Source organism: Phlebotomus papatasi, chromosome 2, assembly GCF_024763615.1.
Source record: "Phlebotomus papatasi isolate M1 chromosome 2, Ppap_2.1, whole genome shotgun sequence".
NCBI lineage: Eukaryota > Metazoa > Arthropoda > Insecta > Diptera > Psychodidae > Phlebotomus > Phlebotomus papatasi.
The window spans coordinates 81,992,474-82,003,483 of record NC_077223.1 but is presented as its reverse complement, the minus strand read 5'-3'; the positions used below and the strand labels follow the sequence as shown (position 1 = coordinate 82,003,483).

Here is an 11,010-nt window from a genome sequence, read left to right as displayed (position 1 = left end):
TGGAGCTTTGGATGGAATCCATTGAATGTTGAGAGAATGTCTGTAACTTTGTCACGCGGCACTAAGCAAAAAATGTCGTCGACATATTTTGTTAGACATATCACTCTATTGGGGATGTTTTCCAATATTTTGCTTATCGCGTAATCCATCACTATATCCGCGATAATTGGAGACAGCGGTCCTCCCATCGGCATCCCATCCATCTGTGAATAATGCTGGTCACCGAACGTGAAAAAACTGGTCTCCAGGCAAAATTTCAGGATCTCGAGAAATAGTTTTTTATCAATGGTTGTGGTGATCCTTCCTGCATCCCAGCATTCTTCCACAATCTGCAGAGCCAAATCACGTGGTATATTTGGGAATAGAGACACCACATCCAGGCTGATCATGATGTGTCCTTCTGGAACTTCGCAGCTTGTCACCCTTTCCACGAACTCGAAGGAATCCTTCACGTTGTATCCACCTACATTTGAGATTGGCTTCAGTAGTTGATTGAGAAATTTCGACAATGCATAAGTTGGTGATTTTATGCAAGACACAATGGGCCTAAGTGGAGTATTTGTCTTGTGTATTTTAGGCAGTCCATATATTCTAGGGGTTCTTGAATTGTGTGTCGTCAATTCTCTTTTCGTAATGAAGTCAATGTGACCACCTTCGTAAAGTCTTTTTACTAAAGTGTTGTTTTTTCGCTCTGCAATATTGAGTTGGTTTGCTGTGGTCTTTTTGTAGGTGGTTTCATCCGATACAATGTTGGTCATCTTTTCTTCATATTCGTCCCTCCACATGACTACGGTTTTGTTGCCTTTGTCGGACGATACGATGATGATTTCACTGTGTTCTCGGATGAATCTTCTGGTGACGGTCTCCAAGTTGAGGAAGTACTTCTCTCGTGCAATAGAGTGATATGTCTAACAAAATATGTCGACGACATTTTTTGCTTAGTGCCGCGTGACAAAGTTACAGACATTCTCTCAACATTCAATGGATTCCATCCAAAGCTCCAATTCACTGTGGAAATGGAAAAGGAAGGGGGACTTCCCTATCTGGATACGTTCGTCATCAGAAAACCCACAAATCTCGTGACAATGTGGTACAAAAAGCCCATCGCCTCAGACAGAATGTTGAATTTCCATTCACAACATCCTCTGAGACAGAAAGTAGGTACCGCTATTGGCCTCATAAAAAGAGTCGACAAACTCACAACTACCAACAAGGAACATGTGAAAGACATCGTCTTCTCGAAGCTCAGAGTGAATGGATTCCCGCCAAAACTCATCAACATTCTATGGAATAGACACATTGGACAACAAACAGCTCACAATACGACCCAAAATGTGGATACCAACACGGAGATCATCTACAAATCGATCACTTATATCCCCAGATTAAGTGATGCGATTAAGAGAATATTGTGCACCGAAACACAAAATCTCCAAATAGCATTTAAATGCAACAACACAAATTCGGCAATGCACACTGATCTCAAAAACAAGATTGACCCATTAATGGAAAGTGGAGTTGTTTACTCCATCCCATGTGAGTGTGATAAGGTGTATGTTGGAAAAACAACGCAGAGATTAAAAGACCGGCTTTACCAACACAAGAGGAGCATCACTCAGATCAACCCAAATCAAGAAGAAAGAAGTGACGCCACAGCCCTGGTGACTCATGCCAGAGAAATGCAGCACCGGTTTCAGTTTGATTCAGCTGAAATTCTGGACAAGTGTGAGCACAACAGAAGGCTTGAGTATTTAGAGATGCTCTACATTCACATACACAAACAACACACGATCAACAGAAAAGCTGATACGGAAGGGATCAACACCATCTACACCTCGCTCTTACAACGAGTAAAAATGAGACAACAACATACTAATGCAACAAGGGAAGATGGATTTCACAGCTGTGATGAAAATTGATCTCAAAGGAGAGCTCATTCTGTGTCGGTCAGTCGAATGGTGAACATCACAGATCAAATTGTGATCAAAGTTCAAGTGCAGTGTAACAACTCCCACCTGTACGTGATTTTCCCTGCCATATTCGATGTAAGGAAAAGAAAATTCATAATATTTTTGATAGAAGTGATTTTCTAAAAATTGTTCAATTGAATTGTAGACCTGATGAAGAGGACATCCATCCTCGAAACGTCGTAGAGAATAAAATTGTGAAAATCAAGAAAGGTTCAGTGTCTCCGTCTATTTCCTGCTTCCAGGTGGAAATATAAATGATCAAAATAATCGAAATATCAACATTTTCAGGAAAATGATTTTTATTTTTAAAGTATATTAGGATTTTATTGACCAATTTATCTGTGGACATACATCCCCATGGTATCTATGAATGCTTATGGGTTTTATCCTCTGGAGTCTTAAAATTAATGAAAAAAATCACAGTGTTTACAACTACCCCAGATTACTACTGCCCCAGTTCCCCTTAATTTTCATAATTTTCCACGAATTATGAAATGTTGCAAAAGTCTCTGGGCGAGCCATATTTAGCCTATTTTTACTATCAAATCACATTTTTTAACCAATTCTGTGTCACCAAAGTAATTCTAAAAAACCAGTGATAAGCCCAGATAAGCTTATGGTAGCTGAGATTCTTTACAGGTGACCTCGAAATGCGTGCAACTCGGGGTGCTTGCAACTCGGAATGCGTGAAAATTCGATTGAGAGTTGAATTTTTGGGGGTAAATAATCGCGTCGAGCCAATTTTATTCATTTCGACCGACAGAAACTGTTTACTCGACGCGATTCTCTACCCCCAAAATTCAACTCACAATCGAATTTTCACGCATTCCGAGTTGCAAGCACCCCAAGTTGCACGCATTTCGAGGTCACCTGTAAAGAATCTTAGCTACCATAAGCTTATCTGGGCTTATCACTGGTTTTAATATTGAGTGAAATTAATTTTGATGTAATACATTAACTTTTAAATAGGGTAAAATGAACGTCAGATAATCAGGGCACTCAATAGGCCAAGTGATAGAGTACTTGCTCTATGATGCAAGTGTCCCGGGTTCGAATCCCCTTTAGGTCACCAGGAATTTTTCTGACGTTAAAGGTGTTCGGATTGTATCTAGTGAGCTTCACTGTACTTGATTCCATGGGTATGGGACTGACAACTTCATCCTGTACAAGAAAAATAATAATGTGTGTCTATAGATCCCCTTGCGGGAAGGCCTTGTTCCTTCTTGGAATGTTGTGCCAGCATTTATTGTTATTATTATTATTATTATTATGTCCAATGCACAATGACTTTTGTTTCGTAAACAAGTTTTTGATATTTCAGTAAGAGTGAGTGAGATATAAATCTAGTCATCTCGCTTTCTCTCATATGAAATTTTGAAAGCATGTTTACAAACAAAAATTATTGTACGTTGAGCATTGTTATTATTATTATTATTATTATTAGTATTATTATTATTAAGATTAACGTCAGATAATCAGCTGGTCTCAAAGATCTCAAAGTAATTTTAATAACGTAAAAATTACATTTTATTGACCATAGGATCCTTATTAAATTTTTCTCTTGCAGAATGGTTTCTGGGCTGGAGTGGGATGGTGCGTCTTGATTTTCATCCCAACGGTCATTTTGTGCGTGAAGCTGTCTGGTCTCTACCAGAAATCCGATCCCTATCCGGGTCCTCTAGTTGAATCGTAAGTAGAAATAGTCACAAATGAAAACCATTCACCTTCTGGCCATTGCATTTGTTAATGTTACCCATTTCTCTCCTCTGCCTGTCTGTCCAGTGAATATTTGTACGATGCTTACAGTGAGAGGGACAACATTCCATTGGCAAAGTACGTTTATGTTTAAATGTTTTTCTTTGGCATTTCTCTGCGTTTCTCTGCATTTTCACCATTTATTGCCTAATGATGAATTTCTTGTCTTTTTTTTTCAACTCAGCAGTGGACCGAAACACAAAAGGCGCAACAAGAAGTACGAACGAAGGAGGAATTCACGTGATCCACGGGATTACTATGAAGACTCCAATTCTCCTGGCGGTTCCAGGGACAATCGATACAATGATATGGCTCCCAAGTAAGTTTTCATTCGTCTTAATTTTTTTCTCATTTTTTCCTTATTTATTTTCCAAATAATATAATTTCTATTAGTCAGAAAATGACTAAGGAGATATTTTATTTAAAAAATAAATAAACAAATTTTGCCATTTTGGTTCAGTTTCTATCGTTCAGATGGAAATAACAATGCTTTTTCACCACCAAATTCCGGTCCGTCGAATGTTTTCTACATAACAGCGGGTCAATCACCAATGGGTCCCCCCGAAAAGCCCCCAAGATCCTCCGCTGGTCCATTCGATCGGAAACACACGCCTAAATCCATGAGAAAGCAGAACAGATCACAATTTTTCTAACCAATAAAAAGCCAAACAATTGAATACCATTAGTAAGAACAATATAAACAAAATCGTTTAACATAAAATTTATCACAGTTCTCAGTGTCATCTTCACCTTGTTTTCCTTACTAAATTAATCAGATGAATTTCTCTTATCTGAGAATTTCAAATTTTTGTGACGTCAGTGATGTTGGTGATGTTTATTAAATTATATATATTTTTAATCCTAAATTATGGTGAAGGGTTTTGCGTTGATTTTTCTCTTGTACATTTTATGTTTTATTTTTCATTTTTGAAATTGAAAATTTGAAGTGGAAAATGGAAAAATATTTCTGAGGAATATTTGAAAGGTTTTTTATGATCCCAAGTAGCACTTTCTGACCATCGGAATGACATAAAAAAATACTCTTGCGATTTTAGGAATGTTTCGATGGTACTTCGAGTAGAAACGTTCCTCTAAAAAAAAAAACAGATTAACTGCTTGAAAATTCTACAATTTATATCGATTTATTGTTAAACAAAATCCAGGCAATTTTGAGTCACTATTACCTGTGTACAACCTTTTTATGACTAGTGAATTTTCTGTGCAGTTTTAACATTTGTCTGCATTTGTCTGCAACATTTGAACTGCAAGCAATTTCCTTCAAAAAATCTATTTTTGATGAAAATTGCTTCAAATGTGTAGAAGTATACGGAGCTGAATCTAATTAATCAGATTTGGTTAAATTGTTTATTTGACCGAAATTTATTGTTTTATTTGGTTTATTATTATTAATCCTATCGAGACGCTATCTATCATCTATTACAATGTAATCTTTACAACGTGCTCGTGTTGGAAGAATCTGCTGATCGTAGATCGCCCAGACACGCCTTGCTCATAGTATAGATGCTTTTTCCATGTTCCCGGGGTTTTTGATCGATCCGTCCAAGAGCCAACGGTCTTGTCTGTTACACCAGTGATATCCCCAGTGTCCCCAATTTTCTTTGGTGACAACTTATAGCTAGTTACGTAGATGGAGTGTAGAGCTTTGCATTTGATAACTCCATATCGCGTTTGAAAAGTGATCAAAGTAATTGAAAACACCATTCATTTGTTCAATTTTTTCACTACCGATCGAAATCAGAAGAATGCGAATCAGGAACTCTGCACTTCAAAGATATTGAAATTTCAATATATTTCCAAAAATTCTAAATTTAACCAAGTCGATTAAAAATGGGCCCTCTAAAGTGGTTGACCTATAACTTTCAATATTTCAAAATGGGGAATTTTACGACTTATAGGTATGTTTGGACAAAATGTTCGCCTAGGGTACCCCAAAAACATATCCGAAAATCATTGAAAAATCATTGGGCTAATTTTGAAAAAAAAAAAAAAACGAAAAACATGATTTTGGTGGGGAGGGAAAGGGGTGGGGGGGATAGAAAAAACGTCCGGAAATACTGTTTTTATATTGAGGGTTAGAGAAGACCGGAAATTGATATCTTTTACCGTTTAAGCTCCAAGACGGTGACAAGTTCAAAGATATTGTATCCAAATTGTAGGTGAAATTTCCTCAATGTTGGTTATGGCGGGAACCCTTATGTCCTGGACATACTTACGGCTAAAGTCCAGAGACGACTAAGCTCGTTTACAGCCAAGTCAGTTCCTGACACACTACAAACGAGGCTTAACATTTTTTGGTACTCACAAAACATAACTTTCGTGTGTTTTTATTCAGATATTTCTATTGAAATGCACTAGTTGTCCTTTGAAAATGAAACTACTTCTAAATTTACTTCACAATTGACGTAAAACAACAAGAAATATTCACTAGAATCGCCAAAATTGGCTTAAGTCGCGAGTTAGCTTCCACCTCACAAATAATTGTAATTGACAATAATTATTGCACATGTACTGAGACATGGTATTACAAATAGTTTCATTTTCAAGGGAGTATTAGTGCATTTAAGTAGAAATATCTGCATAAAAACCGACGAAAGTTATGTTTTGTGGATACCAGTGAATGCTAAGCATCGTTTGTAGTGTGTCAGGAACTGACTTGGCTCTGAACTAGCTTAATCGTCTCTGGACTTTAGTCGTAAGTGTGTCTAGGGCATTACACTCAGTCCCGGTATTATGTACTTCGGGATTATGCACATAACGAGATTATGCACATAACGAGATTATGCACATACAATTATGCAAGTTTGCCTACTTTTGGGTTGGGAGTCAATTTATGAAATCATTTTTGAAATACGCCTGTATGTATACTATTTTTTGGCGCGGGAAATTTGAAGCCACTATGCTTATTTTTCAGATTAAAACTTTAATTTCTATTATTAAGATAAAAATTTTAAATATTCTAACAATTTATTGAATAATTCTCTCCAAAAAGTACTGTTTTTTGATGAATTTATTTTTTGAACATTTGAATCTTATTGTTATAACCACTTTTACTGCGCGCGAAATTCTTTCTACGGCCGATTCATTTAAAACAAATCGCCTGCATGTATGCAAATTTTCTCGATGTTTAAAGCCATTTTGCGCGTTTCTTCGGTCCCGAAAATGTGCATAATCCCAGGACTGTGTGTATATTTTAATTGATTTTATACTTTTCCATTTTGACGAAATAACCTGTTAACTTTTACGGTGAGCAATTTGAGTTTAAATTCCGTTAAATTTGAAATTAAACTCACTTCATGAACATCCCGTCTGACCAGATAAGCGTGGATTATAGCCTCAATTAACCCCTATCTTTCATACCTTACTTTTAAGAAGCTCCCATACAAAATACCTCTTACTAAATATATGTGAAGGACACTGTTTCGCGTTCATGGTGGTGAGCAGCGGAACTACGAAAATTATGTTGCCGGCCTTGTTGCTCGGCTGTCAGTGACAATATGGAATATTTTCCAAAACATTTTAATTGTTCTTAAAATTTTCGCAAAGATTCTCAGTGATTTTAGTGGTTTTTTAAATAATAATAAATGTGCGTGGGTGCGTTTCGTGTAGAGAAAAGTGTCGTGGTAACTATAAACAGATTTCCAATGTTGAAATACGTGTTTTTATTTCCTTTCGGGGGTATTTTTTTAGGAGACAATTTTTTTCACAATAGTTTTTACTTTTCTAAAGTGTTAAATCATTCATCCTGGTTAAATAAAACATATCACTATCTTTGTAGCTTCTATCATTTGTATAAAATTCGAAGGTGAAATCAGGATGTGTAATTGACAGTTTCATTCCCCCGCCATTGATATCCGTGACAAAATCCAGTCCTTAATTTGTGCCTACCACTGGGATCTTGCCTATGAGGGCTAAAATAGTGCCTAAAGCTGGATGCTAATTAATGACTAAACGCTGGGTTCCCCTTACCCTGTGTCAGACGGGATACCTCAAAGTCAAAATTTGGTTGTAAATCCCAAAATTTAACTAGAAAATTTTTAATGCGTGTTTGAGCCTTTTGAGATTAATTTTAAGTCATTTTTCTTGAACTGCCTTTCTATAATTATTGTCGATCTTGTCAAAAGATTCATAACTTACATATTTCATTAAAAATTAGCCAGACCATTAACCCATTTAGTCAATGTACCAGAAATACTTGAGATACAATGTTCATATTTTGGGATTAGTTTCCTACAGACTAATAGATGATTTTTTTGAAAATAATTTTTTAAAATCTATTATTGGGGTGCGGGGAGCCCATGTCAAACACACGTCTTAACGGTCACTGAATTTAAAGAAAAAAAATTGGCAATTAGAATTCAAATCAGGAAAGAGGTTGAAGGTCAATTTTAACAAATTCGACGGGATGTCGAATTTCCCGTTCGCCATTTTGAGCAAAAATGTTGCATGACCTTCCGCGAAGCAAGAAAACAATAACAAAATGTGTTTTCATCTCTGTCAGACTATTTTTCCCATGTAATTGAAGAACTAAAGTTACTAAAAATCCATTTCCGACAGCAATTCGGATAAAAATTGCCTAGGAATAAATCATCTAAATTCACTCAATTTGCGTATGATGTATAATACCATGGTAAGGAATGGGTTAATGAGTTGTTCATGAGTGACAATTTAAGGGCGCTTTTTCTATGTTCCCTTTATTTTTTATAATTCTTTATAGCAAGAAATTTAAGTTAAAACTCCATTAGACTTGAAATTAAATTCACTTCAGGAAGTCAGAATGAAGTCACATTGTGGTAATGATAACCAACATTGTCCTGGTACCTTTTCTATATTTTTTCTCTGGTCATTAGAGGTAATTTTGAAGTCTTTTTGACAAAGTAACATTTTGGTAGCCTGTATAGAAAAACGGGATGAATTTATTTAATTGTTGGAGAAGAAAGTGCTATTTGGGAGGACTTCTAAAATCAGATTTTTCCATTTTCTCACCTTCGTATCAATGGAATCATGAAGAAAGGAGAATTATTTGCATGTGAGACTAATTCTTGGGTAAAATGGTTTGTTTTGCAGGCATTGGGAAGGAGGACCGCCAAGATACCAAAATCCACCCATGGCCCCACCTGCTTCCGAATACGAACGTCCACCGCCATACTATTTCCCAGGTGCTCCAAGTGAACACGATTAACTTTTCCCCATTCCATCCCCAGGAAGTTCTTTCTGCAAATGGGCAACATTCAATTTTGGCTAAGAAAGAGACAGAGAGATTAAGGAGAAAAGAGGAAAGATTGAGATGGAAATGATCTTGCTCGTGATTTATCGTTTTTGTGTTTTTTTTTCTTTCAGACTAAAATGAAAAGATTAGGATTCTTGATTTTTTTTTTAAGTAAGAAGAATTTAATTAAGAAATTGTTTACTTTTTTCTTTTTCCATTTTGGTCATTTTATTTTAATTAGCAAAAAATTGAATTTAGGAATTAAATGAGACATTTTCTATTCCTGTGCTTAGGTAAAACAAAAAGAAAAGAAGAAAAAAATTGGAGTGAAAGTAGAGGAAATTGAGAGGTATAAAAAAAACGGAGATATACCCATTAAAACTGCCATTTATTAAATGATAAGAAAAAATATTTCTCACACTTGAGAGACCAATTTTTTTTTGTAAGTGAATTTGAATTCCAACGACTTTTTTCTGTTATCTTTCTTCCTCATTCATTAGGTTTCTATTTTATCAAATTTACTGGGTAAGTAATAGATAAAAAAAATGCGGTAGAAAGAGATGAAAATGTGCAAGACATTGCAACACCAATGAGATTAAAAAAAACTATTTATAATAATTATTAAAGAAAATAGAAACAAAAGAATTTCCCAAAGCATCACTCAATTTATTGGAATTTGATAAATGGAATAATAAATATTTTTCTTATGTAAATATTCAATATTTCAGATGATATTTTTTCCTTCGGATTGGTGTAATAAATAAAAAAAACAATTTCTTAAATGTCACAGAAAAAAATTTAAATAAAAAAAACAGGAAGGTAAGATTCTTTTAAATTTTTGAAGTGTTGGTTTTGTGAAAGGATTAATTCAAGTGAAAAAATTCATGAATCAAGGATTTTAGAAGATGAAAAAGGCTGATTTACTCCTTTATGAAAATAAAAGGTTTATATTTAAAAAGATGAAGCAAAAGAAAAATCATGTAGTAATTATATTTAATGAATAATTAAATTTAATGAACAACCATTTTAGCCAATATGTCACTCTATTGAAGTGCATCTCATAATCGTATATCTTATTGACAAAAAAAAATCAACTTAGTAATATTTCTCAAGAAGAAAAACAACCAAGAACAATTCTATTAATACCTTCGAGATTCAGTAAATAAAAACAAAGAAAACTTTCTGCATTTTAGATCTTAAAAAGAAAATTTCAAAAAAAAAAATTGAGAGGGTATTTTTGTCTACAAGCATTAAAGCTAAAAACAGAAAAAAGAAGAAGAAAATGTGCAAATGATGTGAACAAGAGTCACAATTTTACCATGATTTAGCAATGGTGAAGATATAAAAAAAAAGAAAAGAATTCTAATGAAGCATTTTTATACTAAATGTAAAATATTTAAATGTGATTTTCTCGTTAATTAAAAATTATATTCATTTTTTTATTTACTTCGCATCACTAAGATTTTTTTTTTATTTTTAAGTTTCTGAGAAGAAAACATTAAAGAAAAAAAAGTGTAGTCATTCTCTAGAATAATATCAAATACATTACATATAATTGCAAGAAAAATAATCTATTTCATGATTATTCAGGAGAGACATTAAATGTAATAAAAGTTGAAAGAGATGGAGAAATTGTGGTTTTTTTTTGGGTAAAAATAGTCAAGACACTCTTTTGGTTAGATTGGACACAAACCTTTAGCTGCTTTTTGGGGGTTCTCGGACATTGACTCAGTGGCCTCTCGACATTTCATTTTTCCATACGTGTTTGCATAAAGGCACTGAAGATTCTTGGCAAGTTTTTTCCTAAAGAGAATTGACTTATAAGTCTGACATATTTCGAAATCGTGCATTAAAAGCTATCTAAAAATACATATTTCATAATGTTCGCCGAAATAATACAAGAATTACGAGCACATTTGTTAAGTCGCGGTGCAATAGCTGCAAAATTTTTACAAGGAAAAGTGAAAAATATCTTCACTTTTTATTAGGCTGGATGGGCCCCTGATTGACTTCAATTCCACAAAGATCAAGATCGGAAACATCCATTAAAATTTTTAG

General features: G+C 34.6%; 1 protein-coding gene across 21 annotated transcripts in view; it reads left to right on the top strand.

The window, feature by feature from the left end:
* LOC129804647 (prominin-like protein) overlaps positions 1 to 10,584 on the top strand; it is an 89,656-nt gene extending 79,072 nt beyond the window's left edge. For 4 of the 21 annotated variants that reach the window (XM_055852149.1, XM_055852146.1, XM_055852151.1 and 1 more), the window contains 4 exons: positions 3,538 to 3,659; positions 3,753 to 3,803; positions 3,910 to 4,044; positions 4,186 to 4,397. In XM_055852149.1, coding sequence (XP_055708124.1) covers positions 3,538 to 3,659; positions 3,753 to 3,803; positions 3,910 to 4,044; positions 4,186 to 4,378 — 501 coding nt within the window. In that variant the 3' untranslated portion in view covers positions 4,379 to 4,397. Of the gene's footprint in view, positions 1 to 3,537; positions 3,660 to 3,752; positions 3,804 to 3,909; positions 4,045 to 4,185; positions 4,447 to 8,810 lie in introns of those variants that run through there. The other 17 variants (XM_055852163.1, XM_055852161.1, XM_055852165.1 and 14 more) reach the window with 11 other exon arrangements.
* Positions 10,585 to 11,010: the final 426 nt, after the last annotated feature.